At 38.3% G+C, this 25,234-nt stretch overlaps 1 protein-coding gene across 2 annotated transcripts in view; it reads left to right on the top strand.

Annotated features, from left to right (window-relative positions):
* The first annotated feature begins 2,923 nt into the window (after positions 1–2,923).
* LOC131787309 (voltage-dependent L-type calcium channel subunit alpha-1D) overlaps positions 2,924–25,234 on the top strand; it is a 31,701-nt gene continuing 9,390 nt past the window's right edge. For both annotated transcript variants that reach the window (XM_066158733.1, XM_066158732.1), the window contains exons 1-32: positions 2,924–3,084; positions 3,249–3,477; positions 3,659–3,764; positions 7,245–7,384; positions 8,193–8,302; positions 9,289–9,441; positions 10,001–10,200; positions 10,842–10,945; positions 11,195–11,310; positions 11,795–11,857; positions 12,330–12,438; positions 12,693–12,853; positions 13,178–13,290; positions 13,975–14,087; positions 14,646–14,777; positions 15,072–15,147; positions 15,247–15,370; positions 16,311–16,521; positions 17,183–17,249; positions 17,973–18,048; positions 18,409–18,505; positions 19,364–19,493; positions 19,950–20,009; positions 20,225–20,331; positions 20,704–20,791; positions 21,097–21,204; positions 21,503–21,555; positions 21,919–21,964; positions 22,700–22,800; positions 23,530–23,731; positions 24,536–24,694; positions 25,095–25,205. In XM_066158733.1, the coding sequence (XP_066014830.1) occupies positions 3,072–3,084; positions 3,249–3,477; positions 3,659–3,764; positions 7,245–7,384; positions 8,193–8,302; positions 9,289–9,441; positions 10,001–10,200; positions 10,842–10,945; positions 11,195–11,310; positions 11,795–11,857; positions 12,330–12,438; positions 12,693–12,853; positions 13,178–13,290; positions 13,975–14,087; positions 14,646–14,777; positions 15,072–15,147; positions 15,247–15,370; positions 16,311–16,521; positions 17,183–17,249; positions 17,973–18,048; positions 18,409–18,505; positions 19,364–19,493; positions 19,950–20,009; positions 20,225–20,331; positions 20,704–20,791; positions 21,097–21,204; positions 21,503–21,555; positions 21,919–21,964; positions 22,700–22,800; positions 23,530–23,731; positions 24,536–24,694; positions 25,095–25,205 (3,678 nt within the window). In that variant the 5' untranslated portion in view covers positions 2,924–3,071. The remainder of the gene's footprint in view (positions 3,085–3,248; positions 3,478–3,658; positions 3,765–7,244; positions 7,385–8,192; positions 8,303–9,288; positions 9,442–10,000; positions 10,201–10,841; positions 10,946–11,194; positions 11,311–11,794; positions 11,858–12,329; positions 12,439–12,692; positions 12,854–13,177; positions 13,291–13,974; positions 14,088–14,645; positions 14,778–15,071; positions 15,148–15,246; positions 15,371–16,310; positions 16,522–17,182; positions 17,250–17,972; positions 18,049–18,408; positions 18,506–19,363; positions 19,494–19,949; positions 20,010–20,224; positions 20,332–20,703; positions 20,792–21,096; positions 21,205–21,502; positions 21,556–21,918; positions 21,965–22,699; positions 22,801–23,529; positions 23,732–24,535; positions 24,695–25,094; positions 25,206–25,234) is intronic.

Raw genomic sequence — 25,234 nt, 5'->3', positions numbered from 1 at the left:
TATTCTTGACTTTAAAAGAACCGAAAGGAAAGGAAAAGTGATTGTTAAGGCAATAACAGCAGGTGAAAGGAGAGACAAAGAGAAAACCACAGAAAAAATTGTCATACAGAGTAGGGATTGAAAGGTTCCCTTTTAGTCATAGGGTTTTAAAATAATTTAATACACACTTCGCACCGCATGCTCCTCATGTTGCCTCTCCCCAGGGCACCGGAACCCCTTCCCACGACCACGCCCGGCTTTTCTGATCCAATTCATCCCAAACTTTTTGCTATTGTTATTTATGTCTTCATTTACTATTACACTGGAGACGACACAAAAAATGATCGATACAATGTCCTAAACTACAATACAAAACAATGACGCCAATCAAGGTGTTTGTTTCTCTGTCGGTGTAGGATCTGACTGCGAAATCGCATCTTTGTCCCACGCGCTTGGAAAACGTTTTGCACCTTTGTTGGAAACAATGGCTGTTTAGAATAGCTAGGTCAAGGTGGTATACAATATGAACCCCCTCGTAGACAAGTGCACTGCGATAGAAGCCTCTGTTCCTCTTGCATACTCCACGCAATCTTGATTTCGGTATATACGAAAATAACTTAAAAGACGACGTTAGCCAGCCGTGATCGTCAGAGAGGGAGCAATAGAACGGGCAGAACTGGCTAGTTTGGGTTATTAATTCTCGCATAACCTTTATTTTGTATAAAGTACGTTGGTTTCAACCGCTTTAGCTTTCCCATTTCAAGTTCCTCAGGAAATTGATGCTTTACAGGTGAGTTCCTACCATAACCCCATCGAAGAAGTGCCGGCACTAGTTAGTGGTTTCATGTTAAGATAAAAATGAAAAATTTAATGAGTGTGCAGCGACTAGTTAGTGGTTTCAGTTATGCGGTTACTTGATTTCCATTATTAATTAGAAGCGACGATATATTTCTCCACTTCTATTTTTCCTGGAATTCATGACAGCTCAATAAAGGTTATCGCACAGAATTTAAGTGTTTCTCTCCATCCGCTTTTCTCTCTGTCCAATTAGAAATGTGGAAATTCCAAACGCGAACAGAAAGCTGACCACTTCTATAGAATGCTCTGTGAACGGCATGGCACTGATGTAGGCAATTATTAAATGTATTTGGTTTTATCCACTGAGTTGATAATGTAAACTGGCCGCAGTAGAGAGCGTCAACCCAAGTCTCCCTAGCGTTGTAAGCTAATCCACTCGAAAGCATAATAATAAGGAAATCAAACATGTAATGGTTTCAGTATGAAAAGGGTAATCTAAGAAAAGGGTAAATCAGTTGTTCACATAATTACAGGCACGAGTTTTGCACGCCTTTCTCTTACTGGCAATGACACTTTTTCCTCTTAAATTCTTGGGCATCCCTCATTTTGTTCCTTTATTGTAGACGGCACCTGCAAACTATTCACATCCACTGGACTGCATGAGTGATCTGCGAAATTCCCGGCGAATGAACTTGGCGGGAGATCCGAGAAGTTCTGCCGCCTCTTTAAATTAATTTTTCTACAAATTATTTCTTAAAGGTATTGTGAATTCCCCCTGATGAGAATGTTCGTGACTTTTGTCGTTTTGGAGAGCTGTTGAGCTCTCGCCTGCCCCTTAGGCCCACCTTCTTCCGAGTGGTCTGAATCTCAGCCGATTAGCTAATTGGGAATTTGATTCATTATTTCTTTGGTTATTTGTAATGGCCGTTAAGCTGATGATTGACGCCAATGCTAGTGAGTGCAGGCTTTTAATAAATGGAGATCTTATTGCAAGTTTCGACGGGAAAGGAGTAGGAGGTATTTTTCCCAAGGAGGTGAAATTACCCTAATTACAGGAAGGCGATCGTTTCAATGTGAGATATAATCTTTTATCGAGTGTTGGCGTTAGGGTCTGCCAAAGTAAAGCGTTTCAACAAATGCTCCTGTGTGCGCCCACAAGGAGAGGAAAAAAATTATTAAAATTGAAACGATTGGTGGCATGTAGTGGTGCAAACGCGTATTGCATGCGTAAGTCTGTATGCATATGACAGAACTCAAAACAGCGGCGCGTTTTGTCTCTAAGCATGAGAAATAATAAAAAAAAAACCGTGTCTGTTTAGACTTCATGCCATAATTTATTCAGGAATTAACCTGAACTGCAGTGTAGGTACAGCACGTGCCATTTGATTCACCCTGGATCTTGAGATGTTTTTAAAAGATATATAATTCTTATCTTCCTCCTATCGTTTCGAGATTTTCAAGGCCTGAATATGAAAAAGCCTTCCGGTCCCTTGTTACTTCCGTGTAGGTTTTTTTTTTACATGTGGGTGGTTCAATCTTATGCGCATGCGTTCCCACAATTAATTTGCAGCTGCTTGGAAACCTTTAGAATTTTTATCATTCACGATTGAAATAACGATTCAAAAGAATATTGAACGCCACAGCGGTAAACGCTTTTTTTACCTCCTAGAATTTCATAGAAAAATTCTAGCGGACAATCTATAAATGCTCTTGAAATGAGGAATAAAAGTTAGCCGCTAAGATATTTTAATTTCGTCTACTTCTTTTATTGCGTTCTCAGACAACCCACGCTTAAGTCATATGATACGGTGATGTAATAACTTATTTGCCAGTGAATTAATTTTTTTTATCCCAGTGACATCGGTTTGTGGTCATCAAATTATCGTATTAATGCGACTTTGGTGAAGAGGCATGGTCTCCAACGGTCCTATGTGTTAAATTTTGGCGAAAGAAAGGTCGGAAAACGTATTCTATTATGTTTAACTAATCATTTTTTCACGATGCAGTTTTCGATGAAGCCCTCGAGGGGCACGGCTAGAGGTAACAGAGGGTTGTATATGTTGTCACGGAAACTGTTGTTCGGGTTAATCGTAGCGTGACAGCGTCACGCAAAGTTGTACTTTCTGGTAATGAAGTGCCCGTATGCACTTCACTCTGGCGTTTCACGCGGATAAAGTGTACTCGTAGGACATAAATACGGAATTAATGATGTGTATTGGAAATTGTTGACATGATTGTGAAACTACTTTGTCCAAGCTAAATGTTTAAGAAGCAGGCTAATTTAAGCAACCATAATGGAACAAAACGGTGAGTATTTCTAGCGAGTTGTTTTGAGTCGGCCGGGCAGTGAAAACAGCCAACAGCAGCACGATATGAGTTCGGCACTTGATGCTTTTTCCGAGTTTACTATACCGGCGGTGCATATGGAACATACTAACTCCTAACTGAGTGTTTTTATTGAACTGTTCCAGGCTATCCAAGAACCAATTTTACCCAAGGTTCAAAGATATTCTGGCCGAACGGGACAGACCTTATGCAGACGAGAGCACGGCTGAACGGCCACGGAGGGAAATATGCGAAATCTGTAGCTGCCAAACGACAGAAAAAATCTGGAAACGCTGTTCGGCCGAAGAGAGCACTTCTGTGTCTCTCTCTCGGCAATCCAATTCGAAGTGCTGCCATAAATCTCGTGGAATGGAAATATCCTTTTAAATAGCAGTGGTTAACCTTTTAGAGAATATTTCTCGCGCGAATTTGGGTTTTGCGGTAGGGGTGTTTGGCTTCTCGTGGTCGTGCAGTTATTATCCTGTAGATTTTCTGTTGCCTAGTTTAAGGTGTTATTGGAACGAACTTCAAACGTATTCCTTGACTCTTGACTTAAGCCTTTCGATGTAATGATTCTGATCACAATTTTCGCAAATTGTGCCGCTCTCGCCGCGTATGAGCCTCTTCCAGAGAAAGATAGCAGTGAAATAAACGACAACCTGGTAAGTCTTTTTGATTACTTGTAAACGCGGTGTGCGGGTTTTCTATAATTTTCTGACATGGATGAATATTCATGCTGTGAAATGTGGTTGCGGCTTTTATACATCGTTGAAAATATCATCTGTTTTTGGAAGAGCTTAGAGCATGCGATCTTAGAGATCAAAGCACCAGTTAAAAAAATTATAATTTTTGCACAAATGTAAACGAGCGAAGTGCCACGCGAAAAATAAAAATATTCATGCGATTTATTGCTCTGTATACGCTTTACCTTGTTTTAGTTTCAAATGAATTTGTTATTGGCTCAACAACCTGCTAAAAGCCTAAATCTTTGGCAAAACGAGACTTTACGCGGTCCGAATTTTGTGTTTATACCATTGACAGTATTTACATGTATGGGCTTCGGTCAGCGATAACATTCTAGAACAGATGATCGGTGATCGAGGTGTCAGTAATTGTCTTTAGTAAAGTTTGTATTTCGAGCACCAGATACCTTTGTTTAGGTACAGAGAAATTAGATACAACTGCAGGCGTCGAGCGTAAATAGTGTGTGCATTTTTGCTAAGGTGAATATTTACTGTTTTGGAAGAAAAAAAACCCAGACAACTCGCGTTGTCAGATGCGATTCTGCTATCACGAACGTACAGTATGTAAGCTAACCTGAAAAATAGAATCGCGGTTTTATAATTTTTATGAAGGTTAATTCATTCGATACAAAGGTAGAAGTTGATCGTGTTTCTCGCCAATTAAAGTTTAATGCTAGTCAAAGCAATTCGTTCGTGTAATCCGCCGAAATCGCCGTTGTCAATTTCACAGTCGTAAAATTGCGAAAAATGGATGACTCAAATGTAAACAGAACCCACCATGCTCCAGTAGGCTTCAGTTTTCCAGCTTTCAGTTACATCGACTTGACCTTTGCGAATAAGTACTTGTTTATTCATTGAAAATCAAATCGCTTCGGGTTTGCGTCTGTTCTATTTGCATCTCTTTATAGCGTTTGATCGGATCGGAAGAATTTTAGTTCTTAAAAATCGACTTCTTTCGAAAATAACTTTTTATTTGTTATTTCAAAAACTGGTTGATTGCACCGATGAAAAGATACAAATCAGTGAATTTGAGTGAGTTTAATTTCAGAGTACATTCTTATTGCTTGTGACATGCACAAAATATCAAACGTCTGTTATATAATCGCCATTTATCTCGGTATATATATTGAATTAGCGAAGGAAAAGTTCTGATTGCTCAACGTGAAAACTTTTTAATGAGGCAGTTGACATTTTTAGAACCCTGAGTTATTTAATGGTTGAATGGTGAATATCGTTGTTGATTCTTGCCAGTTAGCCGTCAGATTTATTCATGTTCTCAGAGTTTTACATATGTGTAGTTTGTGCATTTTGACGCCGATATATTCCGGTTCTTTTGTCCAAAGGTAAACACTCAGGTTTAAATAAATCCAGAAAAGAGGTGAAAATAATGAAATGTCGGATTTAGCACAAAAAATAAAATGCTTTTTCATAACTTTTTGATCTTGGTTTCCTTCTCCAAAATGGTAATTGGCAAAAAACATTTTTTCAAGGAAATATTGAAAATCCAGAACTGAGATTTACAGGTGACACAGTCAAAATCAAATTAAAAATAAAAACCTCAGCGAAGATATACATTGTATGTTTCAAAGTAATTAAAAATAAAATAGCTGGCTTAGATTTATATAGAATTGAGATGTATTTTGATCTTTTATGCACAGAGATTTCATATTTTACAATTTTAATCCATGTTGCAGCAAGCAGTCTGTTGGAAATTGATTCTCTTCAGTGAATGAAAACTGTTTCAGATCTTACTTTTGCCATATAAGTTGTCCTGATGATTATGCGGTCTACCCAGTTAAGATCTTTTGTATCTCTCTGCATATGTAATTAGCTCTAAATATAGCTCTTCAAAGCAGAAGCGTGTAGCGTGCTTTAGATAAAGTTTATTTTTCTGCCAGAGAGCTTCTTCAGTCTCCTTGAAAGGCTAATTGTGTTACCAAGCTTCAATGTGATGGCTGCTGCAAAATAAAAATTTTTTTTTCCACAGCTTTGCTTTAATTTTGAATCAATTCTATACTAAGTTTTTTTACAAATAAATTACATGTTGTGTATGTTCCTATGACTTTGGTGAGGAGCTTAAAAATACTCCCCTAGTCGAGGTGACTGTCTCTTGTTTGATACCAGTAGTTTGATTGGTTGAGAAGTTGTCTACATAATTTTCACAAGACTGTCACTCCAATTAGTTAAAAAATATTTCAGAATAATTATGTAGCCTTTTGTTCTAACTTGAGAATATTCTTGACATGTGCTGGCTAATATGGAATTTTGGGCTTCTTTTTTCTTGATATGTATTTCTGTTTTGTGAGCCCAATTAAATGTGGTGAAATTCATTCAATTTGAACAGAATGGTATATAATCTAAAATGATTGGGACTCACTATGTGTAAACTTGACTATTTATGTCAGAAGAGGAAGAACCTTGATTTGTTTTTAAATTAACGCAGTTCAAAATTTGCAAAGAATTTTTAAAATGTTCTTCTCACATCAACCCAGGTCCCAACAGTATCACCCCTTAAATCAAACGTTACGGTCATGAAAATAAAGGAAATAATCGCAAGGTCAAGAATCTCTTGATTATTAAGCAAATTCTCCCTGTAAGTACCATGGGCAACATATAGAAAACAGTATAGAGAACTTGCAGGCTTATATAAGGAGGGGGGCATTGGGGTCTATATTTGGAGGGGGGATTGGGGTCTATATTGGGAGGGGGGCATTGGGGTCTATTAAAAACGGTAAAACTGTGGAAAAAATCATCCAAAACCTTAAAACTGCAAAAGAATTCAATCGAAATTGAAGACTGCATGCAAAACTGTCAAAACCAATAAATTTCCTCATCCTAGTTATCAAAACTGTAATTGATCCAATTCAGTGGTGGATTATACTGAGATCAGTGGAAGTGCATAATTGCCGCTCAGATTGAAGAGGAACAGGATCCCAAATAGGAAAAAAAATGAAAATCACATCAGATACCAAATCCAAAAAGCTATTAGTATTGTCAATGAAAACTGTAAACCTAATTCCAAAAAATGGAAAATCTGCAGACCAAAATAAACACCAAAACCAAAAAACAGAAGGTTTTAGGCAGAAATATTCAATAAACTGATCTTAATAAGATAAAACTGAACATGCCAAAGGTCAGAGTATAAAGGTTAACCCTTTAACTCCCAAGATCTCATTAGTAATTCTCCTTACAGGCTGCTATATAGTTCTTGTGATGTTTGTTTGGAGAATTTGGTATTGGATCAACTAATAGCCCCCTAATCAATATTTTTCTTTATTCTCATCACTTATTTGCTTGATATTGTATTGATGTTGTAAGGAGAAATTCTGTCTTGGTCACTCATGGGAGTTAAAAGGTTAAGGAAGCTTGACTAACCAGATGTCTAATACTTGTTTACAGGAAGTTGCAGAGTATGTGTTTTTGGCAGTTTTCACAATGGAAGCTGTGCTAAAGATAATAGCTTATGGATTTCTTTTCCACCCTGGAGCATATCTTCGTAATGGATGGAATATTTTAGATTTTGTAATTGTTGTAGTAGGGTAAGTATGATGCAATTATTTTTATCCCCTTAAAAGTGATAAGCATGTAATTTCTCACAACATGAAGGTCACAAGAATTATGGAAATGGTTGTGAGGTCAAATTCACTCCGCAAGTACTATAGGAAATGTATACAGAATGATATGGAGAATTTTCAAACTGATGATTTGGTGTAAAGGGTTTTGTTTTGTGAGTGTATGCTTTCTTACTAGAGAGTGACGAGTGACACGAATTGATAATAACATTTTTTACATTTTGAAAGTGGCATAAAAAGAAAGAGGCATAGCTAGGATTTTTTTTTTGGGGGGGGGGGGTTGGTTATTGATTTCTGAACACCTTATACCCCATTCACACCAGCAAAACATGTTTTGTTAAACTGGTTTTCATTGAATGAAAATTATAAACAGAGAACTGAAAAACTTGATTTTCCATTGGATTCAAGTACTAGCTAACTTGTATTTCCAATGTGCTGCATTCAAGTCAAAAATATTCGGTTAAATAGTTTCTATGAAGAAAAAAAAAATTAAACTGTGTTTAACAAAACAACTTTTAAACATGTTTAAGCTTTGGTGTGAATGGGGCATTAGTTACATAAAGTAGTTTTTACCACTGATATTCCTTTAGTATTAACAGGGTTGTTTTTGCATGATGCTAAGGTATAGAAAATGGAGTATTTAGCATTGAAGAAAGTTTTTTTTTGCCATACAGATTTGTCAGATTCACATCTTCACGCACACAAATCCATGTTGTTTAAAGAAGGTTTCACTTTTACCTTAACAGTACATTTTTTTGGAAATTTCTCTCCTCAGAATAGCAACTATTTTAGTAAAAGCATTTCTGAGTTCAGGAAGTTTTGATGTGAAAGCTTTGAGGGCCTTCAGAGTCCTGCGACCTCTACGACTTGTGTCTGGTGTTCCAAGTAAGTATTAACCGTTTAATTCCCATGAGTGACCAAGACAAAATTTCTCCTTACAATATCAAAACAATATCAAGCGGACAAGTGACAAGAAAAAAGAAAAATATCAGTTAGTGGATTATAAGTTAATCCAATATCAAATTCTCCAAACTTACATTACAAGAACTGTAAGGAGAATTACTTATGAGATCTTCTGAGTGAAAGAGTTAAGTATGCTTCATTACAATAATATGATAAGCTAAATTATGTAATGTGCATTTAATTGGCTCTTGCCTATGATCTATTGGAGGACAGGTGCATAGCTGAAGTGACCAAAAAACAAAATTGTATTTTTTAAGCTTGTAAAACAAACAGATGCTGATCAAATTCAGGTTAAGATTCCTCTACCAGAAAGATGAACCCTCTAAATAATTTGGCTTTCTCCCAATGTGTAGCTTCTTAGATTAACCCTTTAAACCCTAAGAGTGATTAGCATCTATATTCTCCTTACAACATCACCCCTGAATCACACACTAAGGTCATGAGAATTAAGGAAATGATCACCAATGAGAGAAGCTTTTGATTGGTAAATAAATTCTCCTTTCCAGCCCTTTAGGAAATATATGAAGAGCTGTATGGAGAATATTCATACTGATTTTGGATTGAATCTTTTTGAAGGCTGGATTTTTTCAGGCTTTACTTAACCCTTTAAGTCTCAAGATCTTATTAGTAATTCTCCTTACTATCTGCCAAACAATTCTCATTATGTTAGTTTGGAGAATTTGGTATCACATCAATTAGTAATCTCATAATTGATATTTTTCTTTTTTCTCATCACTTGTCTGCATGATATTGTATAGATAAAGTAAGGAGAAATTCTGTTTTGGTCACTCAGGGGGGTTAAAAGGTTAAGTAATTCTTGTGTAAGAATTTTTATAGCATTTAATAGATTTAAAAATAATAGATATAATTTTTTAATAAGTGTTTATTTTGATATTTTTTTGTTGCAGGCTTACAAGTTGTATTAAATTCTATTATCAAGGCACTGATACCACTCTTCCACATTGCCTTGCTGGTTGTTTTTGTTGTGATAATTTATGCAATTATTGGTGTGGAATTGTTTATGGGTCGGCTTCACAAGACATGCTATAATAATGTGACAGGTAATTGTTCTCTAAAATACATTTATTTTAAAGCAGGTTTCAGTGGAGTGTGACAAAAATAACCCAGGATTGCTTTGGTTTTGCTTTACTTTGCTATGTGATTGGTCTAGAAAAGTTGTGCCATTGACTCTCTCAACCAATCAGATGCAAACCTTATGTTAATCACGACTTGGTCATGCACATTTTGCTGTGCTTTTTTTCAAATTTTTATTGGTTATAGTAACCCAGAATGCAATACAGTGAAGCATATTTGGTTTCAGTAGGGAGGATGTAATGCTCTAATGCAAATTATTCCCACATTTTAATAAGTTTTCAATTGATTTCACTGTTACCATCTATATTGTACACTCCTGGGAATGTTAGCATAATTTTTTTTTGCCAAAGAACACTAGACAGTGGCCTGTTTAGGGAGTTAACCCAGATCTCTATGTCCAGCGTTTGACACTCTAAGCATCAGGCCCCTTCAAAATGGAAGACCACATGCTTATGAAAAATGCATGATAGTAATCGAGAGGCAAGTAAATCCTAGAATCATCTGCTTTTCCATTTCTGACACCAGGTGAAGAATCATTTGAAGAACCTCACCCCTGTAGTTCTGGAAGTTCAGGATTTCAGTGCGATAAGGATGCAGGTCAGGTGTGTGAGGCAGGCTGGAAAGGACCCAATCATGGAATTACAAATTTTGATAATATTGGCTTGGCCTGTATGACTGTGTTCCAGTGTATTACGCTTGAGGGTTGGACTGATGTATTATACTGGGTGAGTTATTGGTTTGTTCATGTATCATACCAGTGTCCGAACAGAATTGAACCCCTCTTTATTTGGAATACGTTGTAGTTTAAAATGACTTTCAGATAAAAAAAATTATGTAGTGGGCTCAGAGGAAAGCTTGATTCTAACCTGGTAGAATTCACTTCAGCCTTGAATCATTATCAACTACAACACAGGCAAATTCAGGTGATTGAGAATGTATACGATTAATGAATCAGGGTCTGAAATTGCGAACAGCTGGTCGATCATGCGATTGAATAATGGCTGTTGGAGATCAGCATTTTGATGCTAATCGACAGCACGCGACTGACTTACAGTCTTGACAGTGATGTTCATGCGAGCCAGCGTTCAGGGAACGCAACTTTCGTCATTTTATTTCGCTGCGCTGTTATACACTCAATGGTGACCGTTTGCCAGTAGGAGTGTATTTTAAGCAAAAGAACGTCGTAAGAATTTAAGCCATCGTATTTGGTTGATTGGCGAAAATTTATACGTATTGAATTTCTCGGCGACGACCAACTTCTTCCATATGGCGAATTGAGCAAAATTGATTAATCGCCACTGGGTGTTAGAGCAAAAATTCAAAAGTTTATTTCGGATCCTGATAATTATGATTGTGTGTTTTGCAGATAAATGATGCAGTAGGGAACTCTTGGCCGTGGGTATACTTTGTTACTCTGATCATTTGGGGATCTTTCTTCGTTCTCAACTTAGTTCTTGGTGTACTTAGTGGGTAAGTAACATTGTTTTTTTCTGTTTGCTTGTTTGTTCTTTCAAATGGGTGGTAGGCATAATCAAACGTACTTTCTCTTTTAATGTGCTTGTGACAAAATTAGTATGTAGTGTAGGATTGGTATCGAATTTATGCTCGTCTTTGAATAAAGATGTTTTTCATGTTGAGACGAGAGCAGGACAGAGGGATAATGAGAAATGTCTTCTGTAGTGGATGTGTAGCTTGACGTTGAATGTTTTCTGAATACAGAGAATTTGCCAAGGAAAAGGCGAGAGCTCAGAAGAGTGGTGAATTCCAAAAGTTTAGAGAAAAGCAACAAGTTGAAGATGCTTACAATGGCTACCTCGACTGGATTACTCAGGCTGGTACGTGACACATTGAAAAAAAAGCTTCACTGGTCTTTTTAATCTTTGGGAAAAGGACTGACAGTTGCAAATCAAAGTAGATTTTTCAATAAACGAAATTTGGACGGATGTGAAAGTCAGCTGATACAGATTTTGAAATTTACTTCATTGCGTCTCTCTAAAGAGGATTTTATCACTTTCTCGGTTATCAACAAACCACTATAAGCAAGATTTTCTAAGGACCATCGCATTATAATTCACCTTAATCGCTAAGGGAATTAGTGCGTGTAGTTTTGGCGGCAAAAACAAATAGCTTTTTTTGTCTGATGACGTTTATTTAAGAAAAATTTTTTCTTGCTGTCTGTTATGTAACCTTAGACAAATTGGAATCGATACGGATTTTGGACTGCAAGTCACTTGGTAAGATGACTGAAGTACACTGTAGTCAGCAAACACATCTACACGCCTCGAATCCATTGAATTTCTATATTGTTTCTTTAAACAGAGGACATTGAAGGCGACAGTGAAAGTGAAAGTGGTGATGAGTCAAAAGCTTCCAAGAAGACCTGTAAGTATTGCAATGAAAGTGAGAGTCGTCAACATCTAGGTCGCGGTATCACATTTCTTTCAGAAAAATGTAGAGTGAATCGGTGATAATAAATACCTTAAGATTATCTTTTGATAGGACGTGTCGTTCATCGGTCTCTTACAGTATGGAATGCGACGTGAGGTAGTGAATCTGAGAAAGTGTGTGGCGGTGCCTTGCGTGCTGTTATGCGTGCTGTAATGCGTGATGCGAAAGCGAACGCGATACGAAAACTTCGTATTGTGAAAGGACTGTAAAGTACGACTACTTGTTTAAGGTTCATGAATTTAGACTTAATGGTGCAATTGGACGCTTGTGATTTGAAGCTTTATTACCGTAGCAAAATTTGAAGGTCAGAATTGGCAAAGAAAATTTCGGCCAGAAAGAGTGAGTTAAAGAAGTGTGTATGGTTGTAAGTATTCAGTACGGTTTAAGTAAATTTTTTTTTCCAAAGCATCAAGACAATCCAGAACTGAAGACATCGAAATGATCGATAGAAATGAGAGACAAGACAGTATTTCCCAACATGATGCGCACCACCATGGTTGGTGTCACAACGAGAAGTAAGGAGACTGTATCAATAATAAACCTTCACCTCCCCTTCGCCCTTACTAAGCGTTTAGCCTCGACTGGATGCACCAGACCCAGTTCCCCCGGCCTGTGTTCAAACTTATCCAAGGCAGGCTATTGGAGTGCCTTTCGATTGAGTAATGTGTCCTTTCTTTCCCGTCTTACTTTGCAACCTCTCCTCTCTTATCTCCCATCGTCTTCATTTTCCTTTGTCATCAACTTCTTCTGCGTTGTTTCGTTTTGACAGGAAAGTTTTAAAAAAATGGCATCACCGCGCTAGACGGGAGCTGCGTAAAGCAGTAAAAACACAAGCTTTCTACTGGATCGTCATAGTTGTTGTATTTTTAAATTCATTGACGCTAGCATTGGAACATTATGATCAACCTGACTTTTTAACCCAATTTTTAGGTAAGCTTTTTTATTTGTGTTTGTTTGTTTTTTATATTTGAGTTATTTGTGTTTTTCGCTTTTTTATGAAGAGACTATTCTCTTGATAAGTTTGATTATGAAGAAAGAATCACTTGAAGGTAGTAGAGCAGACCTCGCTTCTTACCTTACTGTGCTATGTGGCTCGAAACAATGTACTTTGAGCGCCACCAACCCCTCCCCTGAGGTGACATACCGCCAATGCGCAGATAGCTTTCATTTAATGTTGTTATCAAGGGAAAGAGGTCGAGACAACGCGTGAGGCGAGATAAAAAACTGACTTCCATCTGTTTTCCTTTCTTTCAGATATAGCAAATAAATTATTTTTAGGAATATTTACCATTGAAATGATAGTCAAGATGTACTGTTTAGGATTTCACGGCTACTTCGCATCGCTTTTTAACAGATTCGATTGCCTGGTAAGTTTTAGGAATAACAGATAATTAAAATAAATTTCAAATTTTCGTAAAAAAAACTTATAAAAGACGGAAATGTTTCGGCATGACTCATGCCATTATCAGTTTAATGTGTTGTACCACTGACTGTTTTTTTACGCGTTTCATGCAAAGACGTTATCAATTTAAATCGAATTACAATTTATAAATGTTTATAAGCCATTTATAAAATGTTCAGGGAAATGCGCGCGCCGTGATTGGTCAGAACGAGTTCATTATGTTTCCATAAAGCACGCGCCTTACGTCACACGAGTGCACTGTTGAGATATAATGCACGCAGCCTACGTCATCGGTACGAGCGCGCGCAATTCACGATACATTTTATAAAAGAAATTAAAAAAACTTGTTCCTCGAGCATTGCTGAGTTCTATAAGCACGCGGGAATTTTTAAGAACACTCGAGAAGTGCAAGAAGCACTCGCCTTCGGCTCGTGCTCTCCGCTCTTCTCTCTTGTTCTTTAAAATTCCCGCGTGCTTATAGAACTCAACAATGTACTCGGCGCGTTTTTTGTTTCTTTACTAAACGTCGTCTGTTGCGTCGTCTGTGATCTATTATTGAATAGAGGCACACAAACGTAGGAACTATTTCTTTAATTAATTTAGTTTGTATATCGATTTTAGGTGTGTTCAAACTTTTTTTTCCCCCAAGGTTGTAATTAGTAGTTTGTTAGAGTTGGCAATCACAGAAGCGTTGAAGCAGCCCCCTATTGGAATCAGTGTACTTCGATGTATTCGTTTACTTAGGATTTTCAAAGTAACCAGGTAAGGAACCCAACACTCCACACACAAGAGTGATGAACATGCAGTTCTCCTCACAATGTCGATACATTTTCCAGCAAATAAGTGAGGAGAATAGGTTCACATATGAAATGGAGGGTAGAATCTTTGTATGGTAGCAAACGTTGTTAATTATAAAATAATTCAAATAGTACACGCGCTTTGATTCGCTCATTACATGAGCGTATGTAAACACGGTTTACTGCTGAATCATTTATTAAGATCACGAGAATTAAGGAAATGATCGCCAACCTATGAAACTTAGATTGTTAAACCGACTCTTCTTGTCTGTATCCAAAGAAATATGAAGAAAAGAGAATGGAGAATCTGTGTACTGATGTTAGGGTGTAAAGGTTAAGGGGGTAGTCCCGGAAATCAGCTTGTCGGTCAGACGTGGTTATTATGGACTATCGTTGGAGACGCGGTGGCTTAACGATTAGCGCGCTGACTCCAGGTCGAGAGGACTGGCTTCGAGACTTGGCCGAGTCATCTTGTATTGTAAGGCATGACGTGCGTGACTCGTTGTTTTTCCTTCTGATTCAGATACTGGAGCTCACTTAGCAACTTAGTGGCGTCACTGTTGAATAGTATGAGGTCTATAGCTGGTCTTCTGTTGCTGCTTTCACTATTTATGCTCATTTGCTCACTGCTTGGGATGCAGATCTTTGGTGGAAAGTAAGTAAAGATTTTTTTTATGAGCAGATTCTCGCTCAAATGATTACGTTTCCAACTCTAGTTTCTCTCGTTTCTTTTCGGTACTTCCAGAGTGCGGTTGTACTCACCTCTAAGTTTATCTGACCTTCTCTCTGTTTATTTCTCTGTTCGTACATTCTGTCTGTCTGTCCATCCGTTCGTACTAACGCATTTGAGCTATTACCAACCGCTGCAGAATATTTAGTGTAAACGCTTCGGTTTAAAATTGTGCCTTTTTCTACATTTTTTTTTCTCTCTCTCTTTTTCCCTGTGAAGATTCAATTTAGGCGATGACGAAATTCCTCGCAGTAACTTCGATTCCTTTTGGAGAGCTCTTATAACAGTTTTCCAGGTAAGATTGGTGAATTGTTGCTATTTTTCTGCAGCTCAACACGTTAGAATAAGTAAAATATAATCTTTTATTATTTGTTTTTGAATATTATGTAAACAGATTCTCACAGGCGAGGACTGGAACGCTGTAATGTATGACGGCATCCGTGCGTGGGGTGGTATTGGTGAAGGAGGTTCAGCGATTGCCATCTTGTACTTCATATTCCTCGTTGTCGTTGGCAACTGTATCCTTCTAAATCTCTATGTTCTTTGTTCTCTTTAATTATTTTTTTGTAGTAAGTGGGAAGGTCAGGAGAGAGATACTTCTTCGCACAAAGGAGTGCGTTGCTCGCCGTCTCGTGCAATAACTTATCACCAGGCTCTAATTATTAGCGCTCCGGCTCGAGCGTTTCCTCGCCCGCGAGGAAGTTTTGGAAACGCCTTGAGTAAAGCGAGTCAGTGAAAGATCTGCAAGGGATTTGGTACTAGTAACTATCAAGTTGACAAAATATTGACGACCACTAAGACCCTGGAATCGGAAAAACAATGACATACTCCCAGGCCCTTACAATAAGGACCCGCTCCTAGGCCCTTATATTGAGGGTCCGCTCTCAGGTCACTCGCTCAGGAGGTCAAGTTATTTCTTGTAGACAGCACTCCTATCAATTTTTCTTTTTCCTGGTTGAGTAGTTTTGCACTATTTTCTATTCTTACTCTGAGGTGAAGCAAAGTTGTTGTTGTTGCTGGTTGAAAATCTGTTTTTAGGGCAAAGCTACCCTTTTTATGATTTACAACGTATCATTTGATTAAAAGTTTCTTCTAAGGTAGCTCAAGGAATTTATGAGTTAACACGTGAAATGACTCGTGGAATTCCCTCAAGCATTCCATCATTCTTGGAAGATCTTTTTGTCCGTTTCCATTTGCCTTGATTTACCATTAGTCAAGCGCATATTTAGTAGCCTTTTTATCATGATATGTTTTTGTGTGAAGTCTTTGACTGTTAAGGTTCAAAATTGTTCTTCAATACTGTTGAGGCCATTTCTTAGACCTAACGCCTCCGCTCACCAGAAAATAATAACTTCATGAGCGGTTTCGCGCGAATATTTCTATAAATTTTACTTTGCTGAAATTGGAAACATCGTTTTTGTTTTGTTATGGCTTGCGAGATTCCTTGACATTTATTAGACATCCTTTTGAATGTCTTCTTGGCCATTGCCGTCGACAATCTTGCCGACGCTGAAAACTTGACAGAAATGGAAGAAGAGAAGAAAAAGAGGAAGGAGAAAGCGAGAGAAAAGGAAGCCTTAAAGATGAGGGGTTCCTTGGATTCACAAAGCAAGCTTGACGCGGATGGTGCTGTCGTACCCAATCACAGTTCAGCGTCACGGTCAAATGTGTAAGAGCCAACTTCTTGTATGCGGGGACTGGGTAGAGAATCAACAGAGATCACAGTATCTGACATAGTTTGAAGCTACACTGGTTTGCAGATTTAATGAATGTAACCGAAGAAGTTACAATTCATAGACCCAACGTTTCGACACTCCTGTCTAGTGCCTTCATCAGGGGTGATCTAAACGCTGCAACAAGAGGTCCTTTTATATGATCACTAATTAGCGGCCTTTTTTCTGACGAGGTGTAAATAGGCGTCAGGAAGCAGACCGCCATCGTCACGATTTAAAGGAGCGTGGGCGGAGTTAATGTGCCAAGCCTCCAAACAAAGGCGCTGGTGGTAACGCCGATTAGTAGTGATAATTTTAGAATTATCCCACCCAATTGTATGGTTGGTTAGGCAAGTATGCTCCGATAAAGCTGAATTTTCCTTTTTGCAAAGAAAAACCGCTTTTTGGTGCTCTTTTAACCGTGTACCAAACTGGCGTTTGGTCTGTCCGATGTATTCGTTATCACAGTATCTGTCGAAAGTGTTGCAAGGCGACATAACATGTGTTGTGACCTGATAAACATGTGACAACTGTTTGACACCCAAATAATTTTCTGCAGACGAGAAGTGTGCAACGTTTCACCATATCGAAATAAATCCTTTTCTTCTTCTTTCCTAGAACACTTGACAAGTCAACACAAGAACTTCATTCCACGGGAACTCTTAATGGAAATGGTGTTGCAAGAGTAAGTTTAACTTTCGATGGAAAATTAATGGGTATTGTGGCTCACTTCTTTGACCTAAGATTGCATCGCGTGACTATACTCACGTGATATTGCGTGACCTTCTCTTTGAGTAAACTGTATTACTTAGTCATGGTCACGTAATCTTGCGTGTGACAGAATTTTCTCTTTTCCTCCTTAGTGATCGATAGAATCGGTCTACTAGTCGGTTAACGATAGTAAACTCGATCATTCCACGTATGGTTTGTAAAGAAAGGAACCATTAGCATTAAATTGGCTTCGTTAGATAGCGCCTACTTGTCGCATTTATGCCCATCAATTCAACTCTGGAAATTTGAAAATGAAAATGAAAACTTTTGCAACTACTCTAAAGAGAAAACATTTTCAAAATGTTTTAATTCTAGTATGGACAATTTTAACGAAGAGGTCTGATCATAACGGTAACACATTGAGTGTCACAGTCCAAATTAGAGTATTGTTCCACGATAAAAAGTCTGGGTTCGGGCTTTTTTTTTGGTCAGTCATATTAACGAACACCACGTTTGTTTCTTTCGTCCATCTTTTGTTTTTCTTTGACCAGTCTACTTGTTCAAAACCTGACATAGATTTAATTGTTTTCTTTCATCATTGCTAAGAGTTTAAATGCGACTTAAGGTATTTTAACTGGGCCAAAGTTATAGTTGAGGGAGTCACATGAGAACCTCCCTTTTTAACTTCTCCTCACAGACAGCATCAAACGACGACGTCGAAGCCCAATCTACCGATATTTCCGTGATTGGAGGATCAAAATCTGCCGTCAATAGTAAGTCTTGCTTCTCTTATCGTTTTTGTTCTCGTTTCTCTCGAGCGTCAGTTGTTATTTTAGAGCGCATTTCGTTCAAGTGTCGTAAGAGGAAAGAGCCAATCACAGCGAATTAAAATAACGCAGGGAACCAATAAGAACTCAAAGTTAAAACAAGTCAATTGTCTTGAACGCGGGAAAACGCAGATGACAAAGTTGCAAGTCGCATCTGATTGGTTGAAAGAGAGGCGTAAGTTTAATCGACCGATTACAAAGTGGATCAAAGCAAAACCCACGGAATCTCAATTTTCTTTGGACTCTGCTTTGAAAATTGCTCTAAATGTCATTATTTTCTCTTTTTTTTTTTTCTTTTTGGTTCAGACAACAACGGGAGTAGTAGTGCTACTTCAAGTGAGGATATCGACAGGGCACCAATGCCCCCAGAGTCATCTTTATTCGTTTTCTCCCCAACCAACATGTAAGTATCAACCCTTTGATTCCTAAGAATGACCAGCATCTAATTTCTCCTTACAATATCACCCCTGAATCGAACATTAAGGTCACGAGAATAAAGGAAATGATCACCAACTGAAAAGGCTCTTGATTGTCAAACAAATTCTCCCTGTCAGCACCTTAAGAAATGTGTAGAGAATATTATGGAGAATATTCATACTTAACTTAGGGTGTAAAGGGTTAAATTAAGGAAAGTGTTAGTATTGTGCCTATTTGAAATGTAAATATACCTTTATCTGGCGCAAAGAACCTCATCATGACTCTAAGCAAAGCCAAATGCTTGTAGGGAGGGACGTAGGCTTGAAACGCTCCCTTGGTGCTGAGTCAAAATGCGGAGCGTGATGGTGCGACGCGTTTTCAACTTGATTGAAGGATATCAGTTCGAGCGTTAACACCGTAAATGGTTTGAACCCAGGAGCAATAGCCAATCGTGATCTCTGATCGTCCGGACAAAAGCTTTCCTTCAAAGAACTGTTGTCAGTGGCAATGGCTGACGTTTCGATTTCCTGTGTGGAAGTCATCAGAGTCCAATAAGAAGTTGTGTCAGTCGAGTCTTTTGAACTATTTGCTAGTAAAACGCGATGATACTTTCAACTTCGACTTTTGGCCATCCACCTTTGACTTTTCACTTCTGACCTTTGACTTACGACTTTGGACCTTTGACCTTGACTATTGACTCTCAACTTTGACATTGACTTTGGGCTTGGGACCTTGACTTTCGACTTTTAACCCCGACTTTTGAATTAACATTCGACTCCGGCTACTTTCATTGTGACGATCATCACTAACTAACACGAGTATTGTTCTTTCTTTTTCTTGTCAGATTCCGCGTCGTTTGCTACAAGATCGCCACCAACACATACTTTGTTAATTTTATTTTATGCCTCATTATTGTGAGCAGTATTCTGCTGGCGGCTGAGGATCCACTCAACGCTAGCGCAAAGAGAAATCAGGTACGGTGGCAGAAAAGCAGATGACGTAGGAGGATGTGAATAGAGCGGTGCACTTGCAATCCCAAGATCCTTGGTGTGAGTCTAAGATCGGACTCCCTCATTGCCGAGTGGTTTGCCTCTTACCAGCTGAGATTTTCAACCATTTCTTGCTTCATTTTAATGATTTGCCTGGCTTAGCCTCACTGGTATATGTTCTATAAACATTTCCTTGTGAAACCAAAATCATATATTTGATGAACAATGTCTCTAAAGACTCCTTTCAGGTGAACTTTGGGGAAGTGGATAAGCTTTTGTTACTCAGGGTTCTTTTCTTTAGGATGGGCTTCCGCTATAATATTATTTTTCTTTAATCTAATATTTATTTGACTGAAATCACCAATAAAAGCTCGTCTAGTTATATGCAGCTTCATTCCTATTGACGCTTTTCAAATGTCCTTTTTTTTCTTTTCCTTGCAGGTTCTCAACTATTTCGATTATTTCTTTACATCCGTGTTCACTTTGGAGATTCTTATCAAGGTAATCGTGACACAATTTCATTGAGATCGCCAAATGTCATTTTGATACATTATTTCCGCGATGTAAAGTCGCGTAGTTTTTCACGGTTTGTCCTGAAATAGTGTGTAAGTCCAAATTATCAGAGTTTCTTAAAAATGGACCAAACGGGAGGACATTTTTGTGTCGAGAATAAAATTTTTAACCAAAGGTGGGGTTTCATTTTTTCCTTCTTTCAGTTTGTGTCCTATGGACTTATCCTTCACAAGGGATCTTTCTGCCGCAGTGCGTTCAATCTATTGGATTTACTAGTCGTATCTGTTTCTGTAATCTCAATAAGCCTTAAGTAAGTGTTGGTAAACATCTTATTTTGAATTAAGCCCCGGTCATCAGCTTAAGATCATAATGTAGTGGCATCGCTTGAGTGCTGATTATCATTAATTGAAAGGTAGACTTTGGAGTATAGGTTTCGAGGGTAGAAATCACCCATGAGGTACTTAAGTATTAAGTATTAAATACTCTTACTCCGTGGGATTGCTTTTTTAAGCAGCGTTTTTCTAGAGATATAGACAGTCATGATCTGTGAAATAGTCGTCGACGAGTTTGATTGAGCGGTTGGGTGAACCAAAGGAAATTTTTCATTGTTAACCCGCGAACAAGACACCTATACAGTTAGTAAGATGGTATGCTCACTTCTGTGTTCAATGATTTTCCTCAGGGACTCCCAGTTTTCTGTTGTCAGAATTCTCAGGGTTCTCCGAGTGTTAAGACCTTTGAGGGCGATTAACAGAGCAAAAGGACTCAAGGTACGCCTCCCGTTGACTGACTTCAACAAATACGATTGTGTACGTGACTGTCACCTTGCTGATTGAATCTGATTGGTTGAGGAAATGGTGTGAGTTTTCTGGACCAATCGTCTAGCGTAGTAAAGCAAACTAAATCAGCCAAGAATTATTAACGACACCCATTTGAAAATTACTCCATAAGAGCTAGTTATCTGAACTAATTCATATAGAAATATATTGCAGTGAGACGGGAAAATTAAAAATCAGACCTCAGAAGTTGAAAAATGTTAAATTGTTTTGTGTTTTGTGTGTTTTGTTTCCTGCAGCACGTGGTACAGTGTGTCTTTGTAGCCGTGAAAACGATAGGAAACATCATGCTTGTTACCATGCTTTTCCAGTTTTTATTTGCTGTCATCGGTGTTCAGCTATTTAAGGTAAGATCTTAGGGTACTACCAAACTCTGCAAAACCGATATTTGAAGAGGAAGCTGGAAGGTGCGAGGGGGGGGGAGGGGGGGCCAGTAAGTAATTTTAGTCGGGGTTGGTGATAAAATGTAAAACAACTTCAGGCTGGGTGCTCCTCTACATATTTCAATTCCATGGGTGAGGGGAGGGGGGGGGCAATGTTTAATCCGACGTTGGGGGGGGGGTGGGTTATGGGAATATCACGTATCTACTTATTCTGTTAGTTGTGATTATTAATAATTAATTTTTTTTTCCATTCATTTGAAAGGGGACTTTCTTTTATTGCACTGATGAGAAGATGCTAACTGCAGAAGATTGCCAGTAAGTCCTCTAAAAATAGTTTTCTATTCTCTCTAGAGATGAGCACGAGGGACTCATTCTTGGGAGCGAACGATTTTTCATTTGCCGATCGATGGAATTATCTTTGCTTTTATTTCTTTACGGGAAGATTTTAAGTTAATAGAGGAGCTTAAAGAATAACTATAGTGATCTAGGATATGATTTAGATTCACACGATGACTGCGTTTAAGGATATTTTATGAAGAGTAGTCAGCAGCTTGCATTTTAAATCTGCGTTTTTCGATCTCCGTTAGAGAAATTCTCGAAAGCATTTCATCAAATTATTTTTGCAGAGGGTTAGGGTTAGTTGATCGATACAAACTAATGTGATTTAATTTCTTTCAGGGGAACCTTTAATGATTTTAAAGGACCTGGATTGTCAAACCCAGAGGTGAGTTCCTATGTGTTGATAGATTTTTGTAAAAGATCCATGATTACCCAATCGTGACCCGAATGGTAATCTCGTTATATACGAAATTTGCACAATGCCTAGCTAGTATTCTTCGTGCGTCTTTGCACACAGGGCCTCGACCAGAGAACACCATTTTTTTGACCAGCTTTCCCCCATTTCCAGCCTTTTTCCCTCAGTTTCCTTTCTTCAGTTGTCCTCCAATGCACAATTCATACTGGAATTTATATAAAATTTTTTCACGTTTAGCCACAGAGAGTTACTAACCCTTTTAAAATTATTGACTTGTTTACTACTTGAATAAAAAAATGGTACGTTTTAAGCTCGGTAAAGATATAGAGGAAAATGTTGTTCCTCTTGTCACGAGCGTGGGACGAAGACAAATTCTGAGTCTTCATGAGGAATCGAACCTCAGACCCTCGGATTCCGCGCTCCGATGCTCTCTGTGGCCCTACGGGCTCCTGCAGTTTTGATGTCTTTGAAAAATTCACACGTTCTAATTAACACCAAATTGCACTCGAAATCATTATTACCAAGACTATTTGCACTGATACTTTTTTTAAACACCACTAACACTATATATATTACGATACTGAGGCCACTTGCATTACAGCACTGGCGTCACTTTTAAAACTATCAGTTTCATGTGAAACGACATTGCTAGATTAACAGTTAGGGTAAATTTTTAATAACAACTAATCAACTCTTGCTCGACAGATGAAACACAGAGAATGGAAGAAACACCACTTTAACTTTGACAATGTTGGTGAAGCCATGTTGACACTGTTCACTGTGATGACCTTCGAAGGATGGCCAGGGTTAGTGAGCATGCATAATGCGTTAAATCGTAGCGAATGATTCAAATTGACACATTTAAAGAGAAAATGGGACGACGATTGTTTAATGCGGGTTAAGGTCTTAGTCACGTATCATTTGCATCTCACGTGATTCTTGTCCAGTTCACAACCTTTAAATTCCTCCTCTCCTTCGCTAATGGGTGGAGTGGAACACTTTTCAACAAACTCTCGGTTTTAGTACAATAGGAATTGCATGAAAAACAGTATGGGAAATATGCATATTGATGTTAGGGTGTAAAGAGAACTTTTTTCATCGATATAAGACGATTGAACAGCGGTTCGGTTTTTCCATTTCGTTCGCTCTGACGAAGGGCTAACGCTCGAAACGTCAGCTTTGAAACTCGTTGATAATACTAAATTACCCTGATTGAACATCGATGTTTTCTTAGAAAAGAAAAGCGTTTAACAAATAAGATTGAAACAAAAAGGAGCAAGGATAGAAAAAGGTGGAAAAGGTGAACAAGGAATCGCTCACAAAGAACTTTTCAAAGTTGGGCTTAACAGCTGCAGAGCTCCTTTAAGATACCCGGGGGGCGGTTACTGGCGCAAAACTTCATTTTTCTGTTCTTCAATCCGCCTATTTATGCCTTTAGATTAATCATGGATATAGTGGACTCAAAATCTGCAATCAATTTACTGCCTCAAATTTGCCTAAAGTTTCCTAAATTTTTTGTTTTCTCTTCTCGATAGGATTTTGGAGAATTCCATCGACTCCACAGAAGTCGACAAGGGTCCCAGCCAGAACAACCGGCCGTGGGTAGCCATCTACTACATTATCTACATCATCATCATTGCCTTCTTTATGGTCAACATCTTCGTTGGTTTTGTGATCGTCACTTTTCAGAGCGAAGGAGAAGAGGAGTTTAAAGGTTGTGAACTGGACAAGAATCAGGTGAGATGCAAATAATACGTGACTAAGACCTCAACCTGCAATGTATTTTGGTGTCACGGCGACTACGCACCAAAACGAACCACTAGTAGCGAAATGCTGAATTACGTAAATTGCTACGAATAATCATCGGAGTCGTGGTTTTACTAAGGGTAGCAGTATGGGAGTCGTAATGACGCGACTTTAAATCATTCGTGAAAAGCAGCTTTCAATTAAATGTCGAAAAACCCAAACCTAAGTTATCCCAGCCACCAATCATAATAAAGGTTTACATTATCATCAGCCAATGAGAACCAAACTGAAAACAAGCAAAACGCTCGAAGTGCGGGAAAACTCGATTGACCAATTCACGATTGTTTTCAGTTTTACATCTGATTGGCTCAGAGAGAGTGGTGCGAGTTTTCTGGACCAATCACAGAGCAAAGTAAAGCAAAACCAGCGTTGAAAATTGCTCTACGAGTAATAATTTCATCACAGACGTTTTCCCCTGTTATTGACCCTCAGATCGTAAGTTTCCTCGAATGACTGTGTGTTGTTTTTAGCCAGTCTTTGGTAAGTTGAAAGAAATTTAACGCCCGTAATCTCGACTAATCGAGTGGAATACGTTTGAAACCATATGCGAATTTATCGAACGCGTTTTCCTGCGCCAAGAGCTGCATGAAAAAGAAAAACAAAAGCCTCTTCCCTAAAAATCAATGATGAAATCCGCTTCGAAACCCAACCACGCTATTTTGATCACCGAGATATTACGTTATGGCTTAATTCCTTCGATGTAACGAGCAATGTTGTTATTTTTTCTTTTCTCAGCGTCAGTGTATAGAATTTGCACTGAGAGCGAAACCGCTGAAACGTTACATTCCTGAGAATCGCCTTCAGTTCCATATATGGCGCGTGGTTACGTCACAAGCCTTTGAATACCTCATCTTCGCGTTCATTGTGTGCAACACAGTTGTTCTGATGATGCAGGTATGTCCAACTTTCATAGAATTGCGTTACTCCTTTGAGAAGTCTCGCACATCATCGCCTAAGCTGTCTGAAGAGAGAGATCCTACTTTGAAAATAGGGGCATTTTGTAATAAGGGGATTGTGGTTCGTAAGAAATCTCCGCCTGGCCTGTGATACGCTGTTATTATTAGTTTGGGCTTCAACCAAAAATATCCTTTTGACTGTGTCCCTCTTTCAGAATATCACAAGCTTTCGTTATTTTTCTGCATCTTGTGTTGTTTTTTGCTTTTGCATGTTTTTTTTCATAGTCCAGAGTACTAAGTTTGCAGATTTTGACCCAAATTCCTACCCGCTCCTTGGACTGCAAAGAACATTCATATGTCTTACTAGAAGTTACTTCTTTTGTGTTTCCTTGTACTAGTATTATCAAGAACCTAAACTTTACACAAGAGTGTTGGACGGTTTCAACATTGGTTTTACAGCAGTTTTTCTCTTGGAGTGTATACTGAAGCTCATCGCGTTTAAACCAAAGGTTAGACAAACATATTATGTTGTCTGTAG

This window comes from Pocillopora verrucosa, chromosome 11 (genome assembly GCF_036669915.1).
Source record: "Pocillopora verrucosa isolate sample1 chromosome 11, ASM3666991v2, whole genome shotgun sequence".
NCBI classification, from domain to species: domain Eukaryota; kingdom Metazoa; phylum Cnidaria; class Anthozoa; order Scleractinia; family Pocilloporidae; genus Pocillopora; species Pocillopora verrucosa.
The sequence above is the reverse complement of the archived record's forward strand: the minus strand, read 5'-3'. Positions and strand labels throughout refer to the sequence as shown.